The sequence below is a fragment of the Cebus imitator genome, unplaced genomic scaffold (assembly GCF_001604975.1).
Source record: "Cebus imitator isolate Cc_AM_T3 unplaced genomic scaffold, Cebus_imitator-1.0 Scaffold250, whole genome shotgun sequence".
Lineage (NCBI taxonomy): Eukaryota > Metazoa > Chordata > Mammalia > Primates > Cebidae > Cebus > Cebus imitator.
The window spans coordinates 2305212-2320133 of NW_016107565.1; the positions used below are offsets into that span (position 1 = coordinate 2305212).

The 14922-nt window shown below is 30.7% G+C and overlaps 1 protein-coding gene across 6 annotated transcripts in view; it reads right to left on the reverse strand.

Annotated features, from left to right (window-relative positions):
- The window catches only part of CSMD3 (CUB and Sushi multiple domains 3), a 1251170-nt gene that overhangs the window by 1101057 nt on the left and 135191 nt on the right, over positions 1 to 14922 (reverse strand). For all 6 annotated transcript variants that reach the window (XM_017498748.2, XM_017498749.2, XM_037727955.1 and 3 more), the window contains exon 3: positions 456 to 568. In XM_017498748.2, coding sequence (XP_017354237.1) covers positions 456 to 568 — 113 coding nt within the window. The remainder of the gene's footprint in view (positions 1 to 455; positions 569 to 14922) is intronic.

Below are 14922 nucleotides of genomic sequence, written 5' to 3' on the forward strand. Positions count from 1 at the left end.
CCTGGAATGGCTGTTTCAGGAGTAGATGAGATGCCAACTCTTGTCCCTTTCTGAACTTTTTCTCTTGTATCTAACTCTCAGATACAACAGATTATAATTTTATTTTCTGGTAGAGAGGCACAGCACAAGGGACTTTCGAGTAGAATCTATGATGCCTGACACACAAATCAGGTCTAGTGTCCTATTACTCTCACATTTAATTTCCTTTTGTTAATTCCTAATCCTGTAGTAATAGAAAGATATTCCTATTTTGACACATAGTGATATGAAATATTAAAGCCCACTAACTATAGTATTTTATTGTACAATAATGATTAATAAGATAAACTTCAGGAGAAGATTTGAGATAACATGATTCATTGTATTTCTCTTGATGTTGTTTCTTCTTTCCTACTTGAAATATTTTGTTTGATTACATTAAGGGCAGTGGTTCATTTTCCATTACCATCACTTACCTTCATAATACACTTTAAACCCATGAGCGCTAACTGCAAAATCACTGGTCAAACGTAGTGAGAACACAGATTTGGTACTTGTCACTGGCGGTGGCAGATGGAATCCTGTTAACCTAAAACAAAATGAAATTGATTGTTAGAGACATAATCATTTTACATAATAGTTTTTAAAAAGGATTAAAGTCATGTTAAAAACAACAACAACCACAACAACAAATAAAACAGATCCTGTCCTAGAATGTCCAGAAGGAATGCAGTCCAGACAACACCTTGATTTTGGCCCAGTTAAAACTCATTTTGGACTTCAGTCTTCCAGGCTGCAAGCTAACAAGTTTGTGTTATTTAAACCATTAAGTTTGTGGCAATTTATTGGAGTAGGAATGAACAACTGATACACAATTTTTTTCTAGGTTTTGGACTAAACATTTTTTAGCATATAAATAAATATTAATTATTCTATAAGTGAATATGAAAGTCCTGTGAAACCTAGTGATTACTCTAAGTTACTAAAACTGCTGTTCATACTGTATAAAATGAGTCCATTCAGAACCTATTAATACAATATTTATGTAATTATAACTAAAAATCCCTCTATGAAGAGATAATATAGTATAACATATTATATACAGTATAATATGAAATTACACCCTTACATTAGAAGACACAAGAGACCAAGAAGAATTAGGCAACTTGATCAATTTCACAAACAGTCAGGTCTAAGACTCCAACTACATTACTGCCTCCTATTATCAAGTAAACACCCTGTTTGGCATTTCATTGTCTTTGAGACATTACTAACATAGAAACATTAAATATTTGAACTATCAATGAACATATTAACTTAAAAATTATTTTGTATACAATTTCAAATTTGTATTCACTCAGTTGTATTAAATAATCTAAGATTTTAAGCAATATTTAGAATACTTTTATCATTAAGTTATTCAAATTAATAGGGAAGAACATTGTGAAGAATTGTTTACTTTTAGCAAAAGCTAAGTTTCTATACTTATGTTTAAATAATCAGTATGTAATGGCATATTTGTGTAATGGGAGGTTTGTTTTTTATTTTAATCAATGGGAGAAGAAAATGTATTTTTTTAAGTTATTTTCACATGATAGTTTTATCATTATGAGGATTTGTGGTAACTTGTTTTATTTCTTCTTATAATACGTTGTATAATCGATTTAAAAACAAACTCAGTTATGAATCCAATTAAGTAAATTATAAGGCTTCATTTTATAATTTTATATTTATGTGCATATTTATTAAACATCTCTTTTTCTCCTTTGGATACTATGCTTCAAGATGTCAAAGTTTTTTTTTTTTCTGCATCTGTTGAGATGATTGTGTGATTTTTGTTTATAATTCTGTTTATGTGGTATATCACATTTACTGACTTGCGTATGTTAAACCATCCCTGCATCTCTGGTATGAAACCCACTTAATCATGGTGGATTATCTTTTTGATTTGCTGTTGGATTCAGTTAACTAATATTTTGTTGAGGATGTTAGCACCTATGTTCATCAAGGGTATCGGTCTGTAGTTTTATTTTTTGGTTATGTCCTTTCCCGGTTTTGGTATTAGGATGATGCTGGCTTGACAGAATGAATTATGTAGGATTCCTTCTTGTGGAATAGTGTCAAAAGGATTAGTACCGATTCTTCTTTGAATGTCTGATCCAATTCTGCTGTGAATCTGTCTTGTCGTGAACTTTTTTCATTGATAATTTTTGAATTACCATTTCAATCTTGCTGCTTGTTATTGGTCTGTTTAGGGTATCTAATTCTGCCTAATTTGAACTAGGAGGGTTGTATTTTTCCAGGAATTTATCCATCTCTTCTAAGCTTTCTAGTTTATGTGTGAAGAGGTGTTCATAGGAGCCTTGAATGATCTTTTGTATTTCAGTTGTGTCAGCTGTTATATCTCCTGTTTCGTTTCTTAGTGAGGTTATTTGGATTTTCTCTCCCTTTTCTTGGTTAATGTTCTGAATGGTCTATCAATTTTATTTATCTTTTGAAGGACCAGCTTATTGTTTCATTTATCATTTGTATTTTTTTTTTTCGGTTTATTTCTATTTCATTTAGCTCTGCTCTGCTCTTTCTTCTGCTGGCTTTGGGTTTGGTTTGTTCTTGTTTCTTTAGTTTCTTGAGTTGTGACACTTTATGATGTAGGCATTTAGGGCTATGAACTTTCCTCTTAGCAACACCTTTGCTGTATTTCAGAGGTTTGATAGGTTGTATTATCATTGTTATTCAGTTTGAATAATTTTTAAACTTTCATCTTGATTACGCTTTTGAACCAATTCTCATTCAGAAGCAGGTTATTTAATTTCCATGTACTTGCATGGCTTTGAGAATTCTTTTTGGAGCTGATTTCCAGTTTTACTCCACTGTGGTCTGAGAGAGTCCTTGATATAATTTCAATTTTCATAAATTTATTGAGGCTTGTTTTATGGACTATCATATGGTCTATGTTGGAGAAAGTTTCATGCACTGTTTAATAGAATGTGTATTCTGTGGTTGTTGGATGAAATGTTCTGTATATACATGTTAAGTCCACTTGTTCCAAGGTATAGTTTAACTCCATTGCTTCTTTGTTGAGTTTCTGTCTTGATGACCTGTCTAGTAGTGTCAGTGGAGTATTGAAGTCCCCCACCATTACAGTGTTGCTGTCTGTCTCATTTCTTAAATCAATTAGTAAGTGTTTTATAAATTTGGGAGCTCGAGTGTTAGGTGCATATATGATCAGGATTATGATATTTTCCTGTTGGACAAGTCTTTTGTCTTTATATAATGTCTCTCTTTATCTCTTTTAACTGCTGTTGCATTAAAGTTGGTTTTGTCCAAGAACAGCTACCCCTGTTTGCTTTTGGTGTCCATTTGCATGAAATGCCATTTTCCACCACTTTATTTTATGTGAGTCCTTATGTGTTAGCTGAGTCTCTCAAAGGCAGTAGATAGGTGGTATGAGTTCTTATTCATTTTGCAGTTTTGTATATTTTAAGTAGATCATTTAGGCCATTTACATTCAATGTTAGTATTGAAATGTGAGGTACCCTTGCAATCATCATGCACTTTGTTGTCTGTGTACTATATTTTTGTTTGTTTGTTTGTAACTCAAAAAATGAGCTAAGGACATGAATGGACAATTTTCAAAAGAATTGCAGTGGTTAGCAAAGATATTTCCCTACTGGGAAAACTAATTAAGATTAGTAAAGAAATATATGAGATGAACATCCTAGAATCATGTAATATAAATTTCAGTCAGACATTATTTTTAATATTTCAAAAATTGAGAGTGGCCAATAAGATATTAAAAAGTATTCATTCTTGCTTGCATACCAACAATAACCATGTTCTGTCACCCTAAATTTGTCTTTCGAAAATGCTCATATTAAACTCATATTAAAGAATAATCGAATAATCAAAAGTCATATTAAAGAATAATCATTTCATTTTAATACATTTAGCTTCATGAACATTTCACAGCATTTTCTCTCTCTTTTTTTTTTACATTTAAACTGCTATTTGGTGAATATTTTGTCATGGAACAGGACTCGTCTATGGTAATATTTTCAGTACATTATCTCATCTGACAGAATCATGCAATGTATTAGCTCATATATTTTTTTTTATTTCACATTTAATGGTTTGTAATTGATAATCCTTATTCTTACTTGTCCCTATTCCCACATAAACCTGCAACCACATCTTAGCATTTTATGCTTTACTAGGCAAGAGACTTATCACAGATTTTTGTTTCTTGTTTGAAAAATCATGCACTTAAGATCCTGTCTTTTCTCATATCGCCTTTTGGATAAAAACATTCTTGAAATATTTCCTCTGCAAAAATTTAGAAATTATAATGATGTTTTATACTGAAATGAGTAACTAGTCACAAGGAGAATTAAACAATTTATTTACAACTTTCTATCAATAAAGAATATAAATGTAAAAAAGTAATTATTTGGTAATTAATGAAAAATTGATAGAAACTTACATTGCAAGAAAGCCATTTAAAATTTCAACGCATATGTTCTCTAAATAATAGGTTGTACATTTAAAATATTTTGTAATTAATGAGAATTAACATACTGTATTACACCTTAATGTGATGGGAATTCTTAAAGCATCAAAATTGTTAGATAAGAATGATGCCTGTCTCATTATCTAACTATGTTTATTAGGTTTTAACTGTAAGATGTTATCTCTGGGAGAGTTGAGAAGAATGACTGCATCTATAGTATCTCTAAGAATGTAAGAAAAAAGACTACATATTTATTTAAATGTAATATGTATAACAGCTGATTACAATATTAAAATGATCTTTAGTTAAATAATGGATGTAACAGACATAGTTTTAAATTAAGAGGTTATTAGCATATTACTGCTCATAATAAGATAGAAGCAAAACAGACATGCATGTAAGAGGAAAAAGCAAAAGAGAAAGTGAAGTAGGAGGAAAGGAGAGAGGATGAGGGGAAAAGAAAGATCGATGGAGAGAGAAAGAGTAAGAGGAGAGAGAGGTTTATTTAAAAATAAGAGTGACACTGTTACAAATTCCCATGATTTTGTGAATGTTAAGTAAGATAATTTATGTGAAATGGCCTAGCATATTTTTTGGAACCAAAGAAATTGTCATTAAATATTAGTTTCATTAGTGATGTGACTCAAACTCCATTGCTTTTTTTGCTGCACTCTGTCCTGCTACTGTTAAGATATATTATATAATACCACTAGCATAATCACAGTGATTTCACATTACTCACAGTTAGACTTTTAGATATGAATTACTTATAATTTTTCTTTGGTTCGGCGGTTCTGAAAAATGATCCAAAGATATACAGAGAATTCTCTGCTGAAAGAAACTATTAACCTATTTAATGTCACAATGATCAATGAACAAGAAAACCACAGGAACAAGCTGATATTTAAAGTAATGGCTGTTCTATTGAAATAAATCATGCATGTCCTATTGATATTGGAGTACATGAAGCACAGCACAATAATTCATGGTTATGTCAAGATGTCACTAGCAGCAATATTAAAGAAAAATATGGCTGTGGCAACATTTGAATAATTACATCATTTGTTGAGAGTAAATGAGCTGAAGCTTCTAACAAATATAAAATTCCGGAAAGAAACATGTGAGAAAGGCAAATTCACCATGTTGGGAACATGTGCTGGGTATAGATGTAAATATTTGTCAATGAAGCACTTCCTTAAGATTTAGAATATAAAAGTGCAAGCCATGATCATGTCATGCAGGTAGGGACAGGGGCTTCAGAAGGTTTTAGAGGTGAGGTTTATGCATTGTCTTAACAGAATTCTTATTAAAAACAACCATTTGGTTTTGCAAACAACTGAGCTTATCATTGGTATTTTCCTGCAAATTCTTGATTTCCTGAAAGTTAGGAAAGTCTATCTTTGACAGTCATAAGCCAGCCTTAAATCTACAGTCTTGTTATTTAATGATTTCCTACTTGAAGTATTTTAATTTTTTTATCTGAACCCTGAGAAATGCAAAAAGACTATAAAACCACCAGCCTGTTAATAAACTTTTCCTCTCCAAATAATTTCAAAGTAGGTTATTTTCTAGTAAATTATTTTCACTGTGTTTGTCATAAAAGTGTTCCTTTGATTCTAGCACAAGTAGCAGTAATATGCAAATAATTCTTAGATAAGATGATATTGACAGTATATTCCTAACTATTTGTATGAAACTATGTATAATTTCATTATTTTAAATTTTGGCATTTTTTTCTCTATATAAATAAAAATAATGACTGCTATTTAAAGTAGAAAAATATAAGCCACTGTCCTATAGGAAACTTTTTCTTCCTTCAAAAATGGAGATTGATAAAAATGTAGATATTTATCTACATAGATATCTCAGCTCACTATATCTAAAGGTACCATGTTTCCATAAAATTTACTTTTACCAATGACTTTAGAGTTTGATTTTCAGGATCAACATTTTATCCAGAACCCATGAAATATATCACTAAAATTTTTCTTCAAAAGTCAACCTTTCCAATGTGTTCTTTCTGCTGAGAATACTTCAAAATTTCTATTTTGTCTCCCTTCTCATTTTTTTCCATTGACTCATTAATCTTTAAGTTTAGACATGACTATAATTGCAAAGGCCATCTTGAATTATCGAGAAAACTAGAAATACTGGAAAATTACATGGAGCAATTAATCAATTTAAATATGTTTTAGTGTCCCCATCTTGTATAAACTCCTGCAAATGTTAATTAGTATATTTTTCTAAGGTTTGGAGGTTTTAAGAAGTAGTTGACACTCGTGACTATAAGCTTGAATTTAAAGTATAAAATTGAAAAAAACATGCATTCTGCTGCTTATTAGCAGCTTAATATTGTGTAAGATAATTAATTCCAATAAACTAGGGAGAAGATGAGGTAAATACTAGAAATTATTCCATAGTTATGTTGGGAGATTTAATTGGGATAATGCTTATAAGAGCTCATCACAGTTGCTGACATATGCTGAATATTATTTTTACCATAATTATTTTGATGATGAACTCACCCAAGGTTCATCTAATTATAAAACAAAAACAAAAACAAGAAACAGCAACAAAAAACCCCTCATTCATTGATAACTCTGGAGCTGGAATACCTGAAGTAAATCTCAGTGTTTCCATTTACTGTTGTGTGACATTGGGGAGGTTCCCTGCCTCTCCTGGTTCCTCACTGGCAAAATGTAGGTGAAAATAGTATATTCTCATTAAGTCCTTGTCAGATCGAAATACGTTAATGCAAGCACAACACTTAGAACAATGCCAAGCACTTAGCAAGTTAGCTCCTCTTGAGAAAGATGACAGACAGATCTGAGAACTAGAGAATTCTTTCACACACCAATCAGGGTTTTCTTCTTGAAGCACCAAATTATTGACAGTTATAACAAACTTGGAGTATTTGGGCTAAATGTAATATTTCTTCAAGTATATGCTGTTACGTTCTACTAGGTCATTTACTTTTTCTGCTAAGTTTATGATTGCTAAGACTTTTGGTCTTTTTGGATGTAGAGTTAGTAGTGTCATCACATGCTATTTATTTAAGGTCAGTTAAAAAACATTACTGAGAGAGGTGAGAGCATTGATAAAGATCTTAATCAGAAGACAGAGAGACAGAGAGACAGAGAGATAGATAGATAGAGAGAGAGAGAGAGAGAAACACATCTGCGTCTTTATCAACTTTACAATTACAGAGATTGAGTCAACTGATTTCCTCCCATAAACCCTGCCACCTTTTTGGGTGCATTTCAAAGCTATCTATCAGAAAGAATTACACACACTTCATCATGTTAATTTTACTACCTTTCTTTATGGGTGCTTTATATTCAGTGAGGAAAAAGTAAAACAAAACAAAAAACACCATTCTACAAATGCATACTTTGCATTTTCCATATTGACAATTTTTTTGTTTTATTCACTTATCCAATACACACCAACAAGAATTTAACTCAAAATTTATGGCTCCTTGTATTACCCAGAAAGATAATATTAATTAGCACTGACTCTCAGTTTTAGCAAAACATGAAATTTATGCAACTTGTATTATTTTTCTATGTATTTAAAATGTGTATTTTAGAATGTGACATGATCTTCATCAATTTCCTCCAGTCATTAGAGGGTTTGCATATACAATCTATGGCACTAAATAATACATAATTTTTGTGATACGTTCCATGATAAAGACAAATAATAATTTATTTAATCTGAAGTAGTTATAGGAAGTTTCTGACTTAAATATTTAAAAAATGTATTAATAAGAGATATATCTTACATAAAATAAAAAGAACACTGAAATTGGAGATTTTGAATAAAGACATGATGGTAATGAATAAAGATGTTTTGATAAAGATACTCCTATAGTTTAATCTAGATATTGTAAAATTTAGAAATATGGAGAATCTTTCCAGAAAAGCTTTGATTCTGTTTTTAAGTCAATATTTTATTCATAAAGCTATTAGAGAGAAGTAATTGGGAATACAACAATTACTCTTACAAGATACATACAGCCATTAATTATTTTTATTGTGCCCAATATCACTTTCTCATAAAATTATCACCACTACCAACTGAGATGACTATCTATTTGTGTGTATGGGTGCATATATCCCCATACAACTGGTAAATAACATAACTTCTCAAAACAGTATTTCTAATCATTTGAGGTTAGTTAAAACTATAATTTATCTTCATTGAATTACATCATAAAGAAATATTAACATTGGAATGCAGTGACATGGAACATACTTGCAGTCATTTACCTAATTAGTGAATTTAGATATGATTTATGAACAAATTTTGTGTTTTGAAATGATCATTATTTTCTTGTCACGTTAAAAGTCATTCAGGTAATTAGTCTACTATTTTGAAATAACAATCATAGGCCATAGTCTAAGGTTTTAAATTGGAAAAATGGTTAAACTGAAATAATAAATTACTTGTACGGCTATAAGCGCTTTTACTCTATGTGAAGTGTTTTTAAAAATTACCCATTTACATAATAAATATAAAATGATGAAATTTTCTACTTCACAATATTGAAAATAATTAAGGTTGATAAATACTAAGAAACATAATTACATAATAGTATAAATATTTTATTATTTTAAAAATAATTTTATTATTTAAAAATTATTATTTAAAAAATAATTTTATTATTATTTTAAAAATAATGTCTTCATATATGTGAACGTTCCATTTTTCAACATCCCAGGGATACCTATGTGAAATTTATTAATATGAGAAATGTTAATTTAATTATATTTTAATACACTTTAATAACTACATATTTTAGTTTTTAAAAACATGGAAATATGACTTGAAGTTGCAATAAATGTTGTGCTTTCTATTATGTATCTGCTTTAAACATAAATGTCTGCTATAATATATGTGATTTTTCCATTATCTGTAAGTCAATATTACAGCAATAAAATTGAGTGATTAGAATAAAGTAACTCATTATGATATTTCAATCATTTAACATTTTCATAATAATGACGATAGGACTTCATTGGGGAAATTAAAATTTTCTTTTTAAGATTTAAGATAGTTATTGGAAATTTTCATGTTTCTTTCAACAGCTAATAGTGTTTCTATGTGAGAAGGAAAGCTAAGGTATTATAGATCCTACATAGAAGAAATAAACAATACTGTATATTTTCCATAAGGCTAGCAGATAGCCTTTTTAATTTGGGATTAATTTGAAAGCACTTTGTTTTCAGTTACACTGGGAAAATAGACAAGAAACCACCATTGTCATGGAAACCCAAGATGTTTGTTCCCCTAATAATAGCTACCATTGTATAAGATATTGAAAGGCTTAACAGAGAAATATGTTATTGATTTTACACAAAGTTATATGAAACTGAAACTAAAAAAAAAAAAATTATATGAAACTATCTATAAAGTCAGAGTTAAGGTAGTAAGTTTTGTATGAACTAGATATGTATTCTAATATAAAAAAATCTAAAGGAAGTAAAATAAATATCAATAGACAAATGTCTTTGAGTATTTTATAGTGAAAATAACAAAAAATGTATCTTCCTTGATAGATTCTCATTTTTCTAGGTTATTCTACTTCTACTTACTAGAAGTTCTACTTACACATCACAGACAAGATTTGAATAACTGTGTAATGTTTTAAAGCCAATATCCACCAGGTTCAGGAATTAGCACTTTACCATATTTTATAACTTTCGCTTTTTGTTTTTTGAGACGGAGTCTCGATCTGTCGCTAGGCACCAGGCTGGAGTGCAGTGGCATGATCTCGGCTCACCATATTTTATAACTTTTAATGTGTCCTAGGTATTACATTAATAATGTTTTGTTTAAAAGGATGTTTACAGTTTACTTTAAAATTACTATTTTTTTCTTGAGGGTACCCATATAACTCTGAAATTTGGGTATAATTTTGATGAAATAGAAGAATGATAGAAATAGTGTACTCTTATAAGATGTGTAGTTAGATGATAAGAATAGAAAAGAAAAATGTATAAGTTATTGGATTTCTGAAAGAGAGAATATTGGCAAGCACAACATTAAACAGTCATGTTCATAAGTGCATAAATTAATTTATATTCAAAATATTGTAATACTATTTTATGAATGATAAAAATTTATTTTAAATAATTCAATAATATAATTATCATTATATCAACAAAAATATATAAAAATAAGCATATTTTAAAACTATGTATTGATGGGCATATTTGGAAACTAAATATTATGAATATAAAACTGTTTGTAAATGTAAATTGGACATTTATATGAAAAACCATAATCAATTATTGTTATTAGTCTTTGGGAACAAAAAAATAGACAATTTACATATAACAGTATGACTGATTTTGTGGACAATTTGAAATGTGCTTGTGAATGTGACAGAAGTGTAATTTTTCAGGTAGCACATGAGATGGCATGCTGTTAAACATAATAGTTATATTAACAGTTGCCAGACAATTTTAGCTAGCTACGGTGGAGGTAATATTATTAGGCTGATGCAAAAGTAATTGAGGATTTGCCAGTATTTTTTAAAAGGATGAAAACCTCAATTACTTTTGAACCAACCTAATAAAAAAAGAACTAATATGTTAACAATGTGAAAACAGAGGAGGAAAAGAAGGTGGAGTGGTAGGAAAGTAGGGATATAAAGATGAAAAAAAAAACTTGCCCAATTTTTATAACCTACGAACCAGCCAACCAACCAAATGAACAAACTGTTGCAGCAGGCATTTTTTTTTAGAGTCCCATTTTAAATTCCTTCTAAACACATTATCTTTTTGATGTTCCAATGTTAAATTATTGTAACCATGACACACCTCCACTCCAGCTATGTTATACTATGTTATATGCACATGGAAAGACATAATTTTATGATTTCTACTGTGAAATATAGTTCTGAATATTATAACATCTATACTATCATAGAGAAAATATTTTTATCTTCAGATAACCTCTTACATAACCTTTAAGTATATATATCTCATTCCTATTTTACATGCCAACTTTTCTCTTTCTTTCTCTTCTTTTGTTTTTATCAGAAACTGTGGAAGAGAGTATTGCTTTGATGATCCCTGCTTTGGTGGCAGCAGCTCTCTCTTGGTGGTTCTAGCAGTGACCATATGGTTCCCTCTCTATCAGGTGAGCATCTGATGATGGACCTCCCCCGTGGCTCCCATATCCACTAAGTTCCACAGTAGCACATGGTACATGGAACCCTCATTAGCACAGCAGTCAGTTTGTTTTGTATTCTGGAAAGCCCAACCCCTTGGTCTCACTCTCTAGCCATATTTTCTTTCTTGGGTAAATAACTTTTGGATCATTTCTTTTCATTTTCCTGCTTTCATCTCTTCATTTCTTTGATAACAAGTTGCGTTTATTAAATTCTATTTGTTTTCCTGATCACAGACTGAAACAGAAGTTAAGGAAGGTGGCTATTTATGGAAAGAAAATAATTTTCTCATTTTTCCCACCAGAGATGTAGGAAGAAAAAATACCTATAAGAAATAAAATTAATAGACAGATGCATTACTTTCAGTTACAGTTAATCAAGTATTACCTTAATGATAATAAAATCAGATCTCAGTTTTAGTGTTATTTTTCTCGAGTAAAAAAACATATTTCCATAAATGAGAATCTATCTCCATTGAAACTGAATTTATGTCTGGGTAGTCTTAAATGAATTCTAAAAACTATTTTACATCAGAACTCACTGTACTCTCTGAGCCATTAGATATGTCTTCTTGTTATAATGTATTACATTAAGAATTATATTACCACATGTATATGAGTTGCTTAATTTAATTTTAGCCAGTTAGGAACATCAAATTATCTTGAAAAGGAAATTTAAGGATGGTTTTAAAATTAAATTATTGGCCGGGTGTGGTGGCTCAAGCCTGTAATCCCAGCACTTTGGGAGGCCGAGGCGGGTGGATCACGAGGTCAAGAGATCAAGACCATCCTGGTCAACACGGTGAAACCCCGTCTCTACTAAAAATACAAAAAATTAGCTGGGCATGGTGGCGCATGCCTGTAATCCCAGCTACTCAGGAGGCTGAGGCAGGAGAATTGCCTGAACCCAGGAGGCGGAGGTTGCGGTGAGCCAAGATCGCGCCATTGCTCTCCAGCCTGGGTAACAAGAGCAAAACTCCGTCCCCCAAAAAAAAAAAAAAAAAAAAAAATTAAATTATTTATGTCAATGAAATAACTATTTGTCTTTTTATATTAAATCAGTATAATTATTTTAATTAATGAAATAATGTTAAATGCTACCAGTTATTAAGTTTCTACTATGAATCAAATGTTCAACATATATTATCTCATTATCTCCCAGCATATATATCTATACATGACTATTTTCATTATTCCATTTTGAAAATGAAGAAATCAAAGGCCTATGAAGTTATAAATTTCTTGTTAAAGGCCACATTGTTAGCAAATGGCAAAATCAGAAATTAGGCCATGTTCTTTTTGCTGTTCTATGAAGACTTTCAATTAGTTTTGCTAAATTTTTAATGAATGTATCCAAATTATTCTGACATAAGAAGTTAATGTGAGTGCTTAAAATTAATCCATGAATCTGGCAATTAGAAAATCATCTTGTGCTTCAGTGAGGTGACAAATCAAAGTAATTGATTATTAACAGAAATAGGAAAAGAGGAATGATAGTAGCCCATATTGACTATCATTTTAAAATGTTTGTGAAAAAAATGTAAGCTATAGGGTGATTGATATTCACCTTACTAAAGCGCAATCCTAATTACAGGTTTGTGGAAGAAGAAAATGAGGAACTGAATTATAACATCATAAATAGTAATGCAGAGTCACAGAAGCCAATATTTCAATAGTGTGCTCACTAATGATTATGTAAAATATTTTGTTTATGTCATGTACTGAGTTAATGTTTTACACATTAAATCTACAAAACACTGTAAAAGTGGCAGTGTTTTATATCCTTATTTTCCATACAGTTTATTTTTATTTTCACTTTATTTTAATGGGTACGTAGCAGGTTTATGTATTTATGGGATACATGATATATTTTGAAACAGGCATACAATAAGTCATAATCACATCAGAGTAAATGGGATATTTGTCACCCCAAGCATTTATCATTTCTTTGGGTTACAAACAAACCAATTACGCTCTTTTAATTATTTCAAAATGCACAATAAATTATTGTTGACTGAAATCACCCTGTTATGTAGAAAGGTTAAGTGGTTTGCTCACTCCTATTTGTTTAGTGAAAGAACTATAATTCAATAGAGGTTTTCTCTGACTCCAAAATTCACATTCTTTCTGCTAACACTATTGCCACCACAATTTACCTATAAAATGAAGATGAAGAAAAGAGAGACTTTTAGAATTAAGTATTAGAAGAACAAATATCTCCCCATAAAACAACATTAACAAAAAGAAAATACTGTTTGAAAAAATTAATTAACTAATGGTAGAGCAGAAAGAATGATATAAAACAAAGTTAAAATTTATCAATAAGCCAATTTAGTAGATTGAAAAAATATGTGAGTTTCAAATAGCATAGTAGAAAACTAGGGCCAAAGTGGTGACTCATGCCTGTAATTCTAGCACTTTGCGAGGCCCAAGTGGGTGGATTACCAAAACTCAGGAATTCCAGACCAGCCTGGGAAATGTAGTAAATCCTCATCTCTACTAAAATACAAAAAATTAGCTGGGCTAGGTGGCATGTGACTGTAGTTGCAGCTACTCAGGAGACTAACACATGAGAAGACAATTGCCTGAACCCATGAGGCAGAGGTTGCAGTGAGTAAAGACTGAGATTGTGCCACTGCACTCCGGCCCAGGCAATGCCATGGCACTTCAGCACAGGCAACACAGCGAGACTCTGTCTAAAAAAAAAACCAGAAAGAAAGCAAGAAAGCTCCCTGCAACTTCCAAGTAAAATATTTGTTGAAAGTAAACGTGTGACCAGATTCTAGAAGGAATTTTCATGAAAAGAACAATAAAATTGACCTGAATAGGGCAATTAGTGTCCCATAAATGTTATATTATCAGATATAAAGAATACCAAAAAGTTGGCAGTGAGAAACTGTCTTCCCTTTTTCTGTTTCTTGGTTAGAAAACACACAATCTCTACAAGTCAGAAAACCAGCCAATATTATCTCTAATATTTAATTCCAAATAGTTGTCCCATCACAAAAACCAAATTTTTCTATATTATATCAAATACGAAGTTCCAGAAAACAACTGGATAAAAAATTGAGTGGCTTTGAGTTGCATCCTATAGAAGGTTGTGATAGGGAGATACAGTGTCATGCTACTAAAACAGTTAAACACAATGTTATTTATGCTTTTCCTTTCTTGTATACCAAAGAAAAGCATATCAATGCTTGATAAGAATAAGGAAAGCATTTTATATTAAATGATTGTGTTATTTGTATATCTTGAAT